Source organism: Lycorma delicatula, chromosome 1 (assembly GCF_047948215.1).
Source record: "Lycorma delicatula isolate Av1 chromosome 1, ASM4794821v1, whole genome shotgun sequence".
Classification (NCBI taxonomy): domain Eukaryota; kingdom Metazoa; phylum Arthropoda; class Insecta; order Hemiptera; family Fulgoridae; genus Lycorma; species Lycorma delicatula.
This window is the reverse complement of record NC_134455.1, coordinates 269,602,863-269,623,153: the sequence shown is the minus strand read 5'-3', so window position 1 is coordinate 269,623,153 and position 20,291 is coordinate 269,602,863. Positions and strand designations below refer to the sequence as shown.

The 20,291-nt window shown below is 31.0% G+C and overlaps 1 protein-coding gene across 6 annotated transcripts in view; it reads left to right on the top strand.

The window, feature by feature from the left end:
- Positions 1 to 20,291, top strand: part of Syb (Vesicle-associated membrane protein synaptobrevin) — a 42,874-nt gene that overhangs the window by 19,232 nt on the left and 3,351 nt on the right. For 3 of the 6 annotated variants that reach the window (XM_075377107.1, XM_075377127.1, XM_075377116.1), the window contains exons 5-6: positions 1,283 to 1,334; positions 4,820 to 5,205. In XM_075377107.1, the coding sequence (XP_075233222.1) occupies positions 1,283 to 1,334; positions 4,820 to 4,869 (102 nt within the window). In that variant the 3' untranslated portion in view covers positions 4,870 to 5,205. Of the gene's footprint in view, positions 1 to 1,282; positions 1,335 to 4,819; positions 5,206 to 6,945; positions 6,999 to 17,871; positions 18,752 to 20,291 lie in introns of those variants that run through there. The other 3 variants (XM_075377151.1, XM_075377134.1, XM_075377143.1) reach the window with 3 other exon arrangements.

The following is a 20,291-nucleotide window of genomic DNA, read 5'->3' as shown; positions in this document are numbered from 1 at the left end:
GAATCAAAAAACATTAACTGTAAAGCGTACCAAATCAAAAACTTGTTAATAGAGAAAAAAATCAAGTGTTAGATAAGTTCATTACGAATATTGAGAATGTTTAGGAGAAGATAAAAAGAAAAGAAATAAATTAAGTGATGATAATATAGCCAAAGTTTAGACTATGCATCTATAAAGAGAAGCAGTTGAGGAAAAAGGAGGTAAAAAATGGATACAAAACAAAGATGGAAAGAGTACTTTCAAAATTTTTGAGTATGGTCCAGAGGCCAGCAATGATAGTGAAAGTGAAGACAACAGTTTGTTGATTATACATTGGACACTGAAAGTGTTTGCTTGGGAGAATTGGCAGAGATAGCTCTTTACTATCTCTTCCAATTCTCCAATGTTTGATTCTCTTTAAATGAAAATAGGAACACCCTCAGGAAATTGATCTAACTGTTGAGATGGTTAAAGCAGCCAGCAAGCAGAATTGTATTGATTAAGTTTGGTGAAAACAGATGTATGGAGAGAAAAACAAGTCGAGAACATTAGCTTAAAGGTCCTTGGTCATAAGAAAAGGTACAAGAAAAACTGTGGAAACTCTAAAGACTTATGGTAATACCCAGTCCTACACATTAAAGGTTTTTAATTGGAGGTTGATAAAAGAATGACAAAATATTGAACATCAGGATCAGTTGGGAGAAGAAAAGTAGAAAACCAGCGGTAGATATCTGCAATTGATTTGATCTTTACTTGTTACAGGTTACTAAAAATTGGAAGATGCGTAGTAACTTTTATTGTTATAGAGAAAGCCTATTATATTGTATATTATAGTAGGAGTGTTTAGCTGGCATTAAGGGGTTTACCTCCAGCAATTGTAGACATAATAAAAAGAATGTGGAAAAATTGTGGTAGTGCAGGTAGGAATACAGTTGAAGTAACGGATTGATTTTTTGAAATCTGTTTAAGCCAAGCTCTTTAGTTCCCATTTTATTGTATGGTTTAGAGTCATAGTGTCTCCAAGAAGAAAGCACAGTAAAATACAGGTGATAGATGAAGTTTTTAAAAAGTATGGTAGGAAAATGGAATTGTAGAATACTAAGGAAAAGTAGCAATAGAAATCTTTAATTTAATTGTAGTACGAAGAGGGCAAGTGGAAATCTGTGACCTGCTGTTTGATCCAATAGAAATTGTATAAAGAAAAAGGATTATACTGATATTTAGTCTTTTATTGTGTGTGTTTTTTTATTGACTATTTTTATTTATTTATTAAGTTTCACTTAAAACAATTTCTTTATTTCAGATGATGATAATAATTGGTATTATTGGAGGTGTGATGCTCCTCATACTTCTTGGTAAGTTTTCTTTGTTCGGCTTCTGCTTTATTGTTTTTTCCTTCATAAATACAATTGATAAGTTTTGTTATAGTGTGCACAAGAAACCAGACCTATGTACATTTTTTTAAAGATTCATATTATTCCTTTGCACTATTAAATTATATTTAAATTCTATTAAATAAATCACCATTCTACACTAGGTGGTTTATTTAATTGAATTTAAATTTCATTTGATATGTAATTACAATTTTTTTAATTTGTAACAACCAAAACACAGTAAACAGATAAGTTCAACTTAGCATATTAATTCCAAGAATCAATTTTCACACGATCCCACATCTACAGTTGATATTTAATTCTGTAATTCATTAAAATAAATTGTTTTTTTAATTTGTGAATTTTAAATTTGCCAAAATTGTTACTGTTTTGTAAAGTTTGACATTTATTATGAACAAATATGCAAATTCTGCTGTCCATAATAAATCTCAAAATTTATAAAACTGTGATAATTTTTACTTTCAAAATTCACTTTCTAAAAACAATTTTTAATGTAATTATAGAATTAAATACAAACGAAGAAAATGAAAACAAAGAAATGAAGAAACAGGATTACACAAAAATCAATTATTAGTAGAATTAATATGGTAAGTTTAACTGATCTATATACTGTGTTTTGATGGTTTAAATTTCATTTAATATTAAATTCTATTAGCATAGTGGTCAGTATGTTAATGAGTTATTTGAATTTTCAAAAAAAAAATTATATATATATATATATTTTTTATATTTTTATTATATATATAATTTTAATTATTGATATACCACACTTGTAATATAAAAGGTGTGCGAGAAAATTAATGAGATTGGTAACACTGTGAGTAATCTGGCAATGATGTGTCTACTGGTCTGTGCTAGACTGGTTTGTTCATCACTTCCACATGCTCAGTACGAGTTTCAACTCCATTCAGCCAACACATTATTTTTGACAGCGCCATCAGTGAAGTTGTGTTTTTGTTGTGTTATGAAAATGGAGCATCAGAATTTAGAACAACGTTGTGTAATCAAGTTTTGTGTTAAACTTGGGGAATCCACAAGTGTGACCTTTGAAAAGTTGAAACAGGCCTATGGGGAACATTACTTATCAAGAGCACATGTTTTCCACTGGCACAAATCATTTATGGAAGGCCGAGAACACGTTGAAGATCAACCTCGCTCAGGGAGACCTTAAACTTCAAAATCTGATGAAAAAGTTGAGCGTGTGAGGGTTCTTGTGAGATCAGACCGTTGTTTAACAATTAGGATGATGAATGAACAGTTAAATTTAAACGCTTTCACTCTACATCAAATTTTTATAGACGATTTGGACGTGCGAAAGGTTTGTGCAAAATTGGTGCCGAAAAACCTCACAACAGAACAGGACAATCGAAAACATGTGCGTTGATCTTCTTGAGAGGATTGACAATGACCAAGAGTTCTTCAATTGTGTGATCACAGGTGATGAATCCTGGATATGTTAGTATGATCCTGAAACAAAGCGGCAAAGCGTAGAGTGGCACACTGTCATCTCAAAAAAATGTCGAATGAGCAAATCAAAGATCAAAACCATGCTGATTTGCTTTTTTGACAGTAGGTGTATCTTGCATAAAGAATTTGTTCTTCCAGGACAAACTGTCAACCAAGTGTTTTATAAAGGTGTCCTTGAAAGGCTCAGGAAAAGAGTAATTCACGTGAGACCAGACATTGCAGACAGGTGGCTTCATCATGACAATGCCTAGTGTCACATGGCCATTTCCATCATGGAATTTTCGACCTCAAAACGCATTCCTACAGTTCCTCAACCCCCCTATTCACCTGATTTGAGTCCTTGTGATTTTTTCCTGTTCCCGAAATTGAAACGTCTTAAAAGGACGTCATTTTGGAACTCTGGAGAACATTCAACAGACTGTGACCGACCAGTTAAAAGCCCTACCAGTTAAAGCCTTCCAGCGCTGCTACCAGGAGTGGGAACAACTCCATTGGTGTATAGCTGCCCAAGGGAACTACTTTGAAGGGGGTAATATTGTAGTTTGAAAAAAATAAAAACTTTGGTAAGTAAAAAGTCAGTCTCATTACTTTTTTCACACACCTCGTATATTATCACAATTTGTGGTGTAATGTTTTTAACTTTTTCCCGTCCTTCTGAGGACTAAGAATCCTGTACAATTCTTCAACCACAACATTCCAAGTAGTGGTCTCAAACTGAAAATAGATCTTTCAAGATGGGAACATTTGCTAAATTTATCATTTCTATTTTTAACAGTTAATTTAATAGTTGTATACTATACAACCATTAGAGACATACAACATACTACACATACTCACCAAACTGTACAACATGTATACACATTTGTCTTAAAGAAATGGAAAGAATTTCAACACATGATTTACCATTGAAAATAATAAGTTTAAGATTAAAGATTATAAATGTTAAATGGATCATGTTCGAGTTAAAGCCTGTGAAAAATTTCACTCTGATTTCTGCTTCAAAGGTAAAATGAAGTCTACTAAAACTCTTGAACTTGAATTAAGGAATGAATTTAATTCATTTTGGCTGGCAGAACAGCACTATTTGAAAGAGTTTGTTCTGTTGGTAGGCAGTGAGCTGTGTATGTAATGTTAGGAACTTTGCACTTGTCCCACTGGGAGGGAATGGGTTCATAATCACAAAGATAGTTTTAATGGTGATTATTTGTGAACGTAATTGTACTTTTTATTGTGTACCTTTAGCATAACTGTTAACACCTTGCAGCTTATTTATTTATGCAGTGAACTCTATTTCTGTACAATATATTTATTCCACTACATAATAAAATCGATTTTTAGTTTTATAAAAACTAAAGTTTTACATTATAAGTTTTTATAAATTATGGGGTGTTCATTTACTGTACAGTCATTTATTAATTTAAAATGTATTCTTATGCTAAGCTAAATTCTTCAATAACCTATTTAACAATGAAGGCGTATAGATTGTATGGTATGCTCAGAACGGGGCCTAGATATTCAAAAACCCCAGATACCTGGGATTCTATGCACTTACAGCAATTAAAGCGGTGGACTAAGACTGTAGAGCTAGATAGCAAATTTGTGTAACAACTTAAATTTATAATTTTTTTAAATATTTTTATTGTATATTTTATTAATATTTTTATATTTTAATTTATTTATAAACTTTGAATATACTCTAATAGTGATAATTGGCATTTGCTTGGATTACTAACAAAAGAACACTTCTGTGATCTAACCTACTACTAACATGTCCATTTACCAGTACCAGATTATTCTTATTAATTTTTATTCGTTAATCCTTTCCATTGGAATTTAATTAACTTACTGATTATTTCATACTAACTCATAATTCTACTTTAATATCACAAAAATGCATCATCTTTTTGTCTTTCATGGAACTTATTGTAAACATCATTCCTCTGATTTTGTATATTTTATCATTATATTTTTTTTTTTAGCTATTTTGGTCTCAAAAAAAACCTTGGAAATGTGGACCATGTTAATATGATTGTGTTATTTGAGTTAATGATGGTGAAATTGTTCTCATTGAAACTTTAAATTCTAATTGTGGTTATGATTTTATTGATAGTTTTATTTTCATCGCTCAGTGGTAGAATTAATTTTAAAAGTTTTAGTGAAAGTGAAGTTGCTTTTTAGTTTTAAGTTCAAGTTGGAGGAAAATTTTTATTTTTGCAGCCCAGCTTCAGCAAACAAGCATTTCACGATTTCACTTTTAAACTTGGTGTACCTAGGTGTATTAAGCAAAGTAAAGGGGTAAAAGAAATGATTTAAAATATTGTCAATCGCTTTTCATAAATTTTCAAATAAATAAGATTGCAACTTTTGCTGTTTTTATTTCTCATAGTTCAAACATTGATGGTACTTAACCCATTTATTCATTCAAAATCTTACCTAGATTTACCCAGCTAGAAATGTTCTTCTTCAGCAACAGACATTAATATCCTTTCTGATAATTTGCCCAATAAAAAAGAATCATCAATTTTAAATGACTATTGCCTGTGAATTCTGTTAGTTTAGAAGCAAATAAAAAATCAGTAAGGGACCTATCATTGCTATGAAAGAGTAATCAAATATTTTCCACCCAAATTATTGGTATTGGGGGTTGGTACAGTTAAGTGTGGACAAATGTTCATAAAAATCATGCAATTTGAAAAGAAAATGCAATTTTTTTTTGCATTTCTCTATTGTATGAATTCGTAGGCTTGTATTTTACAGTAAGCCTATGAATTTATTGTTGTGTCACATAAAATCTTTTTTAAATGACTTTTTAGTTTTAGAAAATGAACTGTCATTTTTATGCTCTTGGAATTTGCTTTGACTTTCTTTGGTTTTGAAGGATTTTATGAATGGTATCTCTCTATTGATTGACATCTACTGCCAGCTGTTTTATGATTGATCAATGTTTTATCAGTGACAAAAAAGTTAAGAAATTCTCTTACTCTATCAATCAAGAAATTCAAGGCCACTCCCATTAACTTGTTTCCTTAGACAGCAGCCATCTAGCACAGATTTTTTTGTACCTGATATATTCATTAACAATTTTATGCAAAAGAAATCTTTGAGGAAATTGAGTTAAAATGATTCATCAGTATTGCATTTGTTATCCTTCCCAAATTCAGTATAAACATTTGATCTTCCTTCATTGATTATGATGATTAGTTATTTGATTTATTCATAACCTCATTATCATAAATTTTCCTTTTTTAACTTCATCATAAATTTCTACTGTATGAGTTTATCTTGTATTTAAGAATCTGAACTGCTTAGAATTTCAGTTTGGATAGAATTTTGAATCTAGTGATCTGGGCAGAAATTTATTGAGTAAAAGTGATGAAAACAGTATAAAAGTTTATGGATGAAAGTTGTTAACTTGGGAGAGTTTGACGGAGCAAGTGAACATCGACAGAGAAGTGATTAGAGTAGGTTGGCCTTTCTTGTAGGTTGAAGTTTTATGCTTTGTAACATAATACTTGCGTGTTGTTTGGAACAAGAGAATATTATTAGATAAAGAAAATTTATTTTGGTAGATTACACTCTGGCTTGGAAATTCCGGAGTTTTTAAATTTACTAAATATTTAATATCATTCTTATTAAATGATTCAAACATAGATCTAATGCCTCATGTTTGTTCCTGAAAAAGCTGATTTTATACCCTAAGACGTAATTTTACATGAATAAAACGTAGGCATAATATGTGTATAATGATAAAATGTGATAAATATACATATAACACCTAACTATATTGAATTAAACAAGATATGGTAAAGACAAGTAAAATTTATAATCTTTAAATGAAAATATTCAAATCTTGCCAGTTGTGAATATTTATTGGTAAATTAGCTTATTTTAAATTTGTTATTGTACTGCTTTAGAAATGTTTTATGTTATTAACAAGAAATGATATTCTTTAGTACTGATAATGTTTGCAAAAAATACATGTGTAGTATGAAAACATTTTTAATTCATGACTTTTTCACCGAAATTGCTTTAAAAAGTTTTATGATAAATTAATTTCGCTGAAAGTTATGTTTGATAACTTAAACTATACATTGTTTTTTTACAGAACAAAAATTATAATTTTCTTATCTTCAGTTTTTGAATCTCAGTTCTCTAAATGTAAGTTATTTATTTTTTATAGAATAAAAGTGGTAAAAAAAAAATATTTTTGGTTTGAACTTTGCATAAGGACAATCTTTATTTTTATTTCGTCAAGAATAATGTAATTTGCACTGTAATAGAAATTTTTTATTTTATATTTTTTTAAATTTTATTCTATTGATTTTGTTTATGATAAATTCTCTTAATTTGTTGTATAAAATTTGTGATGATTTTTCTGTTATATTCCTTTATGAGTGATCTGGACTCAGAATTAGAGATTTGCTTCATTTTCACCGAGAAAAAAGTGAAAGAGAGTTATATCTAACTGAAAACTTGAAAAGAAATTGCTTATTATTAACATCCTATGTTCTACATTGATTATTTTTGCAAATTAAATATCAATTAGCTATCCTATTTTATTTTGCAATTTATTTATTTTTTTAAATAGCAAAATATCAACAACAAAAATTTAATTGCAATTAATTATTTTCAAAGATTTGCTTTTGAAATTAAAATCTGTAGTGCATTTTAAAAAAGAATGACATCTTCAGACCAAATTATAACTCGAGTTTGATATTTAGAGCAAAGTAGATTTAGTTGGAGTTTGTTTATGAAAGGTGTTTAGATAAAGGTGTCTATATAGATGTTGCTTATGGGAAGCTCAAATATGCTGAGTTTGTATTGTTTGTACTGTTGAAACTGTATACTACTTACACTTAAATCCCAGCATATCATATGATGTAGTTACTGCTATTTGGCTCGGGATTAAATTATGTACAATGGTATGTTCTATTTTGTCTGGTGTTGTCTATGTTGAATGGCAGATGTAAATGTGTGAATTTATTAATGGCTTGGTGAAAGTTATTTTTTTTTAATTATATGTGCTTTTCACTGATATCGATATAACTGGGTAGAGGATCCTTATGGTGTAAAATACAATTAAGTGTTCAATATTGAAGCATACTCCAGCGCCACAGAATGAGCAGCTGAGAACTAAATAAAACCATTGTACACTTGTGCGACTATAATCGTGATGGTAGGGATGTTTATTTTACTCAAGTTGGGTAACCAAAAGAACAGTCATTTTCACAGCACAGAAATTTATGGACAGTTATAGAAAATTTGTATATAGATAAGTTCAAAATACAAAATCAGAACACTTCTACTGCATCAGTTTAAAACGTGGGTTTTATCCCTACTCTTACACTTACCCCTGTGCATGCGTTGTTTCTTTTTATTTACTTCTAGCCACTCATTTGGTGGTGCTAGTTTATGCTTCAAAGTTTACCAATTCCGATACATGGGATCCTCTATTCAGTTATATATATTCAGAGACCAGTGGTGCTTTTACTTGTTCATGCGTGATACAGTGAATAACCAATAATTTTTAAATAAAAAAATGATCAAGACGTAGATTTTGCTAACCACTAAAGCTAATGTTAGAATCATATATGTCATTAGTGGGAATTCTTAAGAAATTATTTTATGACTATTTATAAAACATGTTTTTAAAATTTATTTTCTTTTTTTGATTTATTTACTTAAAATTAAAAAAAAAAAATTATTGTAGACAGCAGTTAATAAATAAATCATCCAACTACACTGCCCAACAGTAAAAATTGTTTCAGGCTGAAAAATGGCTTATTCTTATGTATTTCCATCTGCTGAATTCAAAAATCACCATAAAAATGACCAATTAGCTCTTGCTTTGGAGATAATGATTTGTCATTTTTTACCCAATCTACATTTTTAGTTTGGGGATAATTTTATTTTTGGAGTTGTCACACCTGTTAAATGACAGGACATAATGTTCTCCAACTGTTTTTAGGTTATAAACATTGTTACTGTCACTATGACTGTGGGTTTCATATTGTATGTGTTGTAATTAGTGCAGAATTTCTGGTTTTCAAGTGCTTTTGATGTGAAAAATTTGTTAGATCAAAATGCCATAAAATTGTATAAATTCAGTGAATAATTTTTGTTATATTTACCGTGAAATAACATTTTCGTCACAGAAATGCAATCTGATACCTCTTGAAGACTGCCTATCAGCATTATTTTGGCATGAAGGTACAGACCAAAATTCATGACCAGAATAAGTCATGGGTTTCACATATATGTTGCAACTCTTGTTCAGTTATATTACAAGAATGGCTGAAAAATAGAAAACAATCTTATGGATTTTGCTGTGCATTTGGTTTGGCAGGAGCCTACAAACCATACAGATAACTGCTTGCTATTTCTGCTTGACTCCACCTATAAAGGCAGGATTGTCAATGAAGAAAAGAGGAACAGTTCAATACCTTAATTTTCCACTGCTATTCAACCTATTCCACATTCAGATAGTTTACTAGCTCCTACTCCACCCCAAAATGACAAACTTGAAGTAGAAAATGAAGACAGTGTGGAAGAAGAAGAACCCAACAAGCCTTCCACATCCCATGACCCTGATTTTGATGAAAAAGATCATAAATCACACAGAGTGAGTGAAGTGGAATTGAGTGATCTCATTTGAGACTTTGATTTGTTGAAGGAGAACACAGAACTTCTAGGGTCAAGACTACAGCAACAGTGTCTTCTCCAACGTGATGTCAGCGTCTAACAGTGCAGACATCATCATAGGGATCTGCTTTCTTTTTTTGAGACAAAAACGATCTTGTTTGCTGCGATATTAATGGCTTGATGAAATGTTTGAATTTAAATCATAATCCAATTGATGGAGGCTATTCATAGACTCCTCCAAGCTTAGTTTGAAAGCTGTATTACTTCACAGCGGTAACTGTCTTCTTTCTATTCCTGTTGGTCATGCAGTTTACATGAAGGAGACTTATGCAATCCTCCTAGACTCAATCAAATATGCTGAAAACAAGTGGAAAATCTGTGACGATCTAAAAGTCATCACTACACTCTTAGGTATGCAACTGGGATTCATTAAATACTACAGCTTTTTATGTACGTGGGGCAGTAGGGATAGGAAATCACACTATATTGAAACAGACTGGCCAGCAAGAAATCTTCACTCTGGCGAGAAAAATGTTGTTGCCAACCCTCTCATGGACCCAAAAGATGTTCTTCTTCCACCCCGTCATATAAAGCTGGGTTTGATGAAAAATTTTTTCAAAAGTATGAACCGAGAAGGACAGGCCACATTAAGTGCTTAAGTGAGAAATTTCTTGCATTAAGTGATGCAAAAGTTGAGGAAAATATTTTTGTTGGGCCGCAGATTTGAATTGTAAATTTGATATTTTTGTTGGGCCTGCGTTTAACCGAATTTTGGAGGAGAAAGAAAAGGAAGCTTGGGAAGCCTTAAAGGGAGTCATTCATGGATTTTTAGGCAACAAAAGAGATTAAAACTACAGTCAGTTGGTGACAGTACTTCTGCAAAAATACCATCAACTCGGATGCATCATGTCCCTTAAAATCCATTTTCTCCACTCAGACCTGGACTTTTTTCCTCCTAGTTGTGGAGTTGTCAGTGATGAAGGCTGAGAAAGTTTCTGTCAGGATATTTCTGTAATGGAATAAAGATATCTGGACCATTGGAATGAAGCAATGCTTGAGGATTACTGCTGTTCTGTGTGTAGAGATGTTCCAGAATTCACAAGAGAAAGCCAGAAGACAACGATTTCATGAAGCCACCACATGATTCTCTTCAGACCCAACCAACTGCTAGGTATTCTTCTATCAATTAAGAACTCTTAGAATGTAATTGTCATTAAAAAAATGTCAAATGGACTTTCTCTGTTGTTGGTATATGTAATTAAAGTGTATTGTTTTCTATTACAGAAACTAGAGCTAATAAAAAATTTTCTTTGTCATATTTGTTTTTCTTAACCCAAAATTAGTAAGATTTTATTCATGAAGTGAAGGAAACATTCAAAAAAAATTTTTTGTTGGGAGTGTTATTAATCCACTTTTTCTCAGATAATGAAACATGTCCAGTTCCAACATAAAAGTTAGCATTTGAAGAAAATATCTACATACATTTTTCTTCTAATACTACAGAGTCAGGAACTAAATAAAAATTACAGAAACAGTTAAAAAAATAAATTATTTGTGTTCTCAAGATACTTAGCCAAATAGTTTCATTTATTTCCTTAATAAGGATTACTTGATGTGGTAAGTATGTATAAAAATAGACACATTTTTTTTTATTTCTCAACAAATCCTCTTTTCTAACCTATATACTTACTCTAATGATGCTCAAGTTTTTCAGTTCCATTCTTATTGTAATGTTTATCAGTCTTCAAAATATCAATTGTTTTAGCAATAACTTCATCGTTTCATGTAAATCTCTTTGCAGCAACTCACTTCTTCATATTTGAAAACAGAAAATGGTCTGAAGGTATTGAATCTGGCAAGTAGGAGGAATTACATAATTTAATAGTGTAATTTAAACAATTTTGCTATCCCAATCACATAAGAGTGAATTGGAGGAATGTTTTAAGAGTTAGAAACTTTTTATCAAATATTTTTACTTTCTGGCATCAAGTGGTAAAGGTAATCATCTGGCTACAAGAAGTAAAGTATGGTGGTAATCAATCAAAAAATGGGGTATGTATTTTTTGCATTTCTCGATGTTTCATGGCCCAGGAACCCCAAAAAACAAAAACCAAAAAAAATGGTCCATGGTATGGGGCTTTTTTTGGAGATAAGTTTTCTGAAAATTTTGGAAACATGACACCATTTAACTTGACACCATCTTACCATTCTTTTTTTTTAAATTTGCCTTAAAATTTTCCCCCTCACCGAAAATTAAAAACTATCTTTTTATTTATTGCATATTTTTAACAGAATTTTTTTTTTCATCAACTATTACGAAGCAGAGCAAAAATTCCTATTGGTTGAAATAGCCCTAAATTATGCTTCAAAATGTATGCTTTTTATTAATTGTCAGCAAACACAGCAACCGTTTTGTGGATAGTTTTCGCATATATGTAAATATTCATGTAACATGTGATATCATCTGTCCATTTAAGATGATTGTTGTCTTAGCAAGCTGATGCACTTCAATCTTCTATCTTCTACACCATATGAATTTCTGCAATTGTAACTTCAACAGGCCATCTGGAATGTTCACCATTGCTTGTGCTTAGATGATCATTCCAAAAATAACCAAACCATTTCTAAATTATTCTAAATGACTGGACCCTATTTCCATAATATTTATCCATCATAGCTTTTGTTTCCTACATGGATTTCCTTTAAAAATTAGTGTTTGATTACTGCTAAGTTTCTCTACTATTACTCTTACTTGAACAAATTCTCTTTTATTTATTTTTCACAAATCGCAATATATGATTGTCTCCAATGACTACCAACAACAGAATTATGTACTTATCTGACTGAAGCTTGGTGTATGCACCCTGGTGGATAATCTTTTTTTCTTTTCCTGTTTAGCCTCCGGTAATTACCGTTCAGATAATACTTCAGAGGATGAATGGGGATATATGTATGAGGGTGTAAATAAAGTGTAGTCTTGTACAGTCTCAGTTCGACCATTCCTGAGATGTGTGGTTAATTGAAGCCCAACCCCACCAAAGAACACCGGTATCCATGTTCTAGTATTCAAATCCGTGTAAAAATAACTGACTTTACTAGGACTTGAACGCTGGAACTCTCGACTTCCAAATCAGCTGATTTGGGAAGACGCGTTCACCACTAGACCAACCCGGTGGGTTGTGGAAAATCAGGGAAGCTAAAAATTACCCCAATAATGTACTATAATTGTCATTTGTTAACTTTATATTACTATTGAACATTTCTCTTTCTACAGTTTATCAAGATATAATTCTGTCTTTGCCAACTATTATATTTGGTCATGTTCGGACTTAAAAATTATTTTAACCATTCTCAATTAAACATTGTTTTTGGTGTGCTGCATTAAATCATTAGATAAGTTATAAAACTCAAGAAAATTTTCTGATATTTGATCTAGTTTCATTTATAATCTTTCTTTTAGTTTATTCCAGTATTTTGCCCTTGTTGTGATTTCTTATGATCAGTTTTCCAGACACACATTCTTTGTTAAATAATGTGTACTTTATTTACTGTTTTTTATCATTTTTAATCTCTTATCTGTTTCTGATATTAATTCATCTCTGAGTGGCTGTGAGAAGTATAGTTTATACTTGGATTAAAAATACATCTGCTTTGTTGTAACATTTTTAAAAATAATTTCTACAGTTTTTTATTTTGCTGTTGAATGTAAACATTTGTTTAAGATTAGTACTGCTCATTTAGTCCTTAAAATAATTTGTAAATTAATCCTTCAAGTGTTATGAATTTACAGGTAAATTCATTGCTTCATTTCTATAGTGAACTATAAATATATAGTTCATCTGGCAAACTTCTGTTTTAATCACTTTGAACATTGCTGTAAAATTGCTTTTGTTGTAATTAAGTCATTAATGTATTAATGAATACAAAATGTTACTTATTTATTTTCATTAAATGTTTGTAATACATGTTACTATTAACTTCAAACATGTGTTCATTAATGTGTTTAATAAAAACACATAGATTAAACAAATAAATACATAAAAATAAGTAAAAAATTTTGCAAATAAAAATCTCTTGCACTATTTTATCAATAATATATGTTCATATATTGAAGACACAAATGACAGTAGAAATGAAAGTCAGAAATTAGTATGCATTGAGATCTATGATACAGGCAGCTATACCCCTTACAACCTAATAGTTTTTAAATTTGAACATCTTTGGGAATAGCATCCTAGAAATTGAAGTAAGGATGAAGTGTCACTGCCCAAAGCTGTAGTTATATCAGTGCTGTAGATTACTAAAGTTAAAAGACAAGGGGTATCATTTTAGTGAAAAAAGCAGACATTTGTTAGAGCAGCTTAGTTGTAGCATTAGAAGTCCTATAGTACATTTAAGTCTTACAGAACAAGTAAGTAAAATTATTTAGTATGATTAGCAAATTCTCACAGCTCTTCAACCAACACCCCATAATTTAAAAATGAAAATAAACTAATAAATCCTAACATAAAAAAGGTGTGTCTAAAACGGTAAAGGTATCATATTACATGCCATGAGGGAGATTTGTTGACAAACAAATAACTCATTTAGAATTAGTAACCCTTTTATTATTTAAAATGACAGTCCAAAATCCCACCAGATGTGAAAATCATTTTTTCTAGATGCACAAGGTAAGTAAAGTCCGTCGTGGAAATTCATAGACAAATCACAGCTGCTTTTGACAACATTATGACTTAACAATTGTCTTTAAATGGTCCTGGAATTCTCAGAAGGAAGGGCAGATGTTCACAACAATCAAAGGAGCACTAGGTTAAATCTGATCCTTGTTGTCTCACAAAATTGAAGACAACATTCATACAGATGGGCATGTTGAGATGATGTTTTATGAAGTTCTGAAGAAAAGCTGAGACTGAGAAATTGTGTGAGTTGAGTGCAGTAACACTGAAGACAAGAAAAAAATTGATGAGTTCTGCATTATTTTTCATGGTTATGCAGAGGAAGGAGATAACTTCCTGAACATAATTGTGACTGGAGAATAACTGGTTTATTTTGTATTCCTGAGTCAAGATACGTATTCCCTTAAATTAAGAAATTCAAAATATTAATTGTAACCAAAATAAGTTATAGACTCTTGGAAAAGGAGAGATGTTGAGACCATTCCTGAAGGCAATGCAATTAATGCTGATGTTTACTGTGAGATGTTGAAATGTCTTTAAAGGCTATTCAGTTACTTAAAAGAGTGAATGCTGATATCTAGCATCAGTCTCTGCTCCATGACAGTGCTTGGTCCCATACTATATGCTTCACTTCTGCACTGCTTGACATTTAGAAATGGTTATTTTGGATCAACCATCGCATGGCCTAACCTTACAGCCAGTGGTATTGCACATGCTGTCCAATGTTCAATGCAGGTTTGATGGTCATGACCACACTTTAACATCTGTGGCAACTTACCAGGTGTTCCTGGTTACTCTGTTTCCAGATGCTCCAGAGGGTGAAGCAGAGGTCAACATTAGGACGAGGGCTATGCCCTTCCCTGACGTACAGGCTGTGGATGTAGACCTGTTGATGTAGACCGAAATGGTCTCTCAAATGAAAAAGGCACTGGGGATTGACCAACTTGACTTGGATATATCATTCCACCTTTCTTTTTCCTGTTTAGCCTCCGGTAATTACCGTTCAGATATTACTTCAGAGGATGATATGTATGAGTGTAGTCTTGTACAGTCTCAGTTCAACCATTACTAAGATGTGTGGTTAATTGAAACCCAGCCACCAAAGAACTCTGGTATCCATAATCTAGTATTCAAATCCGTGTAAAAATAACTGACTTTACTAGCACTTGAACGCTGGAACTCTCAACTTCCATATCAGCTGATTTGGGAAGACGTGTTCACCACTAGACCAACCCGGTGGGTTATATTATTCCATCTGTCTTAAGAGAGCTGCTTGGCAGGCTGTTCTTGGGGTTCCTAAGCTGCGGCTGCTTCCCAACTTGTGGAAAGTGGCTTTGATGAGGGTGCTCTTAAAACCAGGAAACGATCCTAGTGAGGTCGGCAGTTATCAACCCATCAGCCTCTTACCAGTAATTGGTTGCTTTAAGGGCTGGTTGTGGAATGGCTCTGCGAAAGCATTGAAGAACTGTTTTCTAAATTGAGGCCGGTATTGCTTCACAAAAGAGGTTGGCATCGAGGATTGCATCTTAAATGCTCTTGGTCAGGTGGAAAGTGCCTACTGTAAATATGTTTCAGCAATTTTTATAGACATAGAGGCAGCATCTCCTTCCTTGAGTTGGAGTTCTGTCCTCTATGAGTTGGAATGCCGCAATGTTCCCGTAGCCCTACAGGCTGTGATACGTGACTATTTGTCTAACTGTACGGCTGTTTAAGGACGCGCACCTAGTTGTGGAAAAATCTGTTACCAGAGGAAGCTGTGGGCTTCCCCACAGGGTTCCATTTCTGGTCCCCTGCTGTGGAACCTGGTATTCAACGGATTTCTGGGATTGACATTTCCAGAAGGGGTCACTGTCCAAGCTTTCTCCGATGACTGTCTCCTTTTAGTTCATGGTAATTCAAAACCACAGCTTGAAGACAGGGGGGCAGGCGGCTTTGTCAACTGTAGAGGGCTGGATAAATATTCAAAATTTTAAGATTTGTGTGCCCAAGACAAAGTTTATGCTTCTCAAGGGTGCAGATACGTTATCATACTGTTGTAATCCCCATATTAAATATAAAGGCTGTGTAATCAGCCTAGTTACTGGTCGCTAAAGTGTTCGAGGCTCAGTTGCCATTATTGGCACAGATATTCGGTCTGTGCTTTAGTTCGACCAAATGGGGTGGTGGTGGGAGAAATGCTAAGCAAAGCAATTACACCCAGTGGTTGTTACTTATTTCTACCTGAAGAAACATTTTGCCAGAAAGAATTCAATGCTTACAATGATGAGGTGAAAGAAGAAATATAGTTCAAAGACTGGTGGCAGACTTCTGTTATTTGAGAGACAAACATTGCTTTTCAGAGTGCTTGGACTATGATTGTAAATATCTCTAGGATTATATATATATATATATGTAATTATTAGTAATTATTAGTTGATGATTTGTAAATATTTAAATACAATTTCAAATTATTTGAAAAAATGTATGGAAAAATATGCCCTTTTTTAAAACTCAGCAGTTTGTTGGTGTTAAAAAACATTCAAAGGCTATTTGTTCAATCAAACCAACAATTATAAAATCATTGGCAAAATTATGACAGTAAACAAATTTATTATGTTTTTTGAGAACTTTACATTTTGACATTTAACCTAGTGCACAAGCAAAACAAAATGGGAAATCAGATGTTAAGAATGTAAAACATGACAACAAAGATTATTACTCACATAACACTGGGCACTAGTTTTGATTACCAGTGAATTGTGGTATTGTGAATATTTTTGGACTGGTGGAAATTTTCGATGAGATGACCAGGAGAAGGTTTGTCAGTTATAACATTTCTTCTTAAACCCATTTGGAAGAATCCAAATTTTTAAGTTTGCTGTTATAGTCCCAGCAGAGTTAATGGTAGAACAGAGAAGAACAAAAAATTCTGCTGTGAAGTATCTTCCTTCAAAGAAATTTTATATTGGGCATATGTTAATTAAAAACTATTTATTTTTTTTATAATAATGAATGTCCTTATATTACTTGAAGTGATACACAGTACCTTGATAAAGAATAGGTATATAAAGAATAAACTGGCCACAATAAAACCTGGACTTAGTCCCTTTGGACATGCTAAAGAAATGGAAAGAGGGAATATAAAAAAATGTTTCTCAGAAGTAAAAAATTTGTTGCTGAATTTGCATCGAAAATAGAAACCATAATCAAATAATTGTTTTGTTTATGACTTTTTGTTTCCTAATCTGATTTAATTTTTCTATAAGTATTTAAAATATCTATTTGAAAATTATTACACAGAGTTCATTGTGAAAGAACACAAGTTTGACTGTTTGCATTATATTAAGGGGTTAGTGGATTTTCTTTAATGTTGCTTGGTAATTTTTATTGTTTATAATTAAGCATAATGCGTTAGTTGCCATTTAACATATTTAGGGATCATGTTAATAATTTTTTTTATGTCTAATTGTTATTTCAGTATTTATTAGTTGTTTTATAGTTGTTTTGTAGGTAGTCGATTTCAACAGGAAGTAAAATAATTTAAAAACTAATTGAATCTTTCATTCATCTGTTGTCTGTGAGGTCAACAGTTTAATTTTTCTTATTGAATAGGTATTTAACAGAAATAAAAATCAATAAAAAAGTTGTCATTTGTCATATTAGATTGATTCATTATTTCATACATGTATAGTCAGTTTAACAAAGTTTTTTAATTTATATTATGCTTGTTTCAGCATGGATTATATCTGAATTCGGTAATGATGATTCAAGCAAGCCATAATTAATTCTAGATGATATTGCTGAAAACTCCATTAAAAGAAATGATATTTTAAGATAGCTTCCGATATGTAATGTGATTGCAGACTGTGCCTTAATTATGTAACATAATATCAGTATAAGTGCTTTGAATAGAAGAACTGAGTAGTGTACAGTAATTAGAAAATAATATTTTCTCCATGTTGTTATAATTGTTATAAGTATACAGAGATATTTATGTAATACATTATTTTCTTAAAAATATTTATTTTTAAAATGGATATATTTTGTATAATTTTTATTAATATAAATATATTCATAATTTATCTGTAATGAATGAAATTAAAATTTTGTAGAATTAAATACATTTTAATTATTGTGAAATACATATTTTTTTAAGGTTATTTATCAGCTTAGAATTGTACAGCAAAGCCAAATTTCCAGCTATCAAGATTCATTATATCAATTATATCATTAGAGAATTTGGCATATCAGGATTGTTTTTTTAGAATAGTTTGTCTACATTTATATTAAGCGTATTTTTATAATGTGCAGAAGCATTTGTTGATGTTAATTTTACTGGGATCATGGTTATAAAATGTGTAACAAGTATAATGTTAAAGATGTAATAATATTTTACTTCATCTATCATATGCTTTCTTTTTTTTGTAAATAAGCATAACTGATATTAAACCGTAATCACTCTGATTAATTCTTGAATTATCTTATGAAACATTGAAAAGTAATGAGATAGTTTACAATAAATCTAAAATATTTTATCATGGGTATTGAAAATATTAAAGTAGAAGTTTGAAAGTTGTATTGTATTTGAAAATAAAATAAATGTTAGTTTTTTAAGCACCAGAAATATTTTTACCTTTCAGCGAGTTATGTGCAATTTATTTCATCAGAAACATGTTTATTTAGTTGTATCCATTGAAATTTACCTTTTAGCTTTATTATTAATATTGATAGATTGATTCATACAATATATCAGAATTTACATATATTTAGTGCAGCTTTCCTAATTCAGGACCTGTTGGCAGCTGATTCCTTTGCGCATGTAATGATTATACTTTGTAGCTTATTACATCCATGGATTGTTAGATCAGAATGATACATTAATTAGAACCCATCAACAAATTGATGGCTGGAGACAGTGTTAAGGAGACATTAACATTAAAGTTTAACTGATTCAGACATGCCTCTGACATAGTAAAAGAAGCTAACAATTTTTCTTGTTATTGTAGAATCCTTACATTTGTCTGGTTATTAATTGCTTCTTGTTTTTTGTCAATAAGATTCTTAAAGATTTCTAAAAATGAAATTTTAAATTGAAAAACGTAATGAACATTGATTCATATGAATATTAAACTTATAATAATACATAAATTAATAATGCTTAATACTTAAAATAATACATAATATTGCCAAGTTTTATAAAGAAGGAAATTTTTCAGATAGGATGGAATCGGATGAAAATTTCTGTAATGATTCTTTAAACATTTTTTATGCTAAGTGGAAGTTTTAGTGTGAGATTTTATGGTATTGTTGCCCATATTCTTTACATTTGTTAGTATTATTGTAGATGTTGGACACCAGACACTATACAGGTGCAATTTTTTATATAATCAATTATAATATTATTAGTAATTCTATTGGTTTAAAAACTTCCCTACATTATTCTGGTACTTTTATCTCTGATAATATAAATAGCATTTCCCTGAATTAGAAGAATTCGTGCAGAAAATATCTAATCACAACAATATTAATATTGATTTTATCTATATCTTTAGAGAAAAATCATATTTTTTTTTTATGCAGAATAATCAACTTATAGTCTGTAAAATATAATTATATATGTAAATGCACATTTTGAATATCCTAATTTAATTTGGGTTTGACACTTTCTGAATAACTCAATCCAGTTTTGAATCAAATTTTTATATTAAGTGGAACCCCTTAGAATAGTTACATTTCTTATAATGAGCCCATAATTGACTGTTAAATTTACATAATTGTATATACTTAACTTTGTTTAAAGTTAAAAAATTGAGATTTTGATTATATTTTAGAAATGAAATTTCTCATAACATTGAGAAATAAACACATTCCTTTGTTCCCAGTGTTAAAATGTATATTGGGAGTTTGATGATTTTCAAATTTCTTACAAGAATTTTTGTTACTGATAATATTTATTTGTACTCTATTACTCTAAGTTATATTAACCCATAAAATATCATATAACATTAATGAGTGGTAGAATATATGAAATACTTAGAAAGAGAGTAGTTCAGTAATATACGTCAAGCTTATATTGAGATGATTTGTGTTCTCTGTTTATTACAGGTTGCTGATTTTTTACACTTTTTAAATTGGTGGAGACTTTGCTGATTGT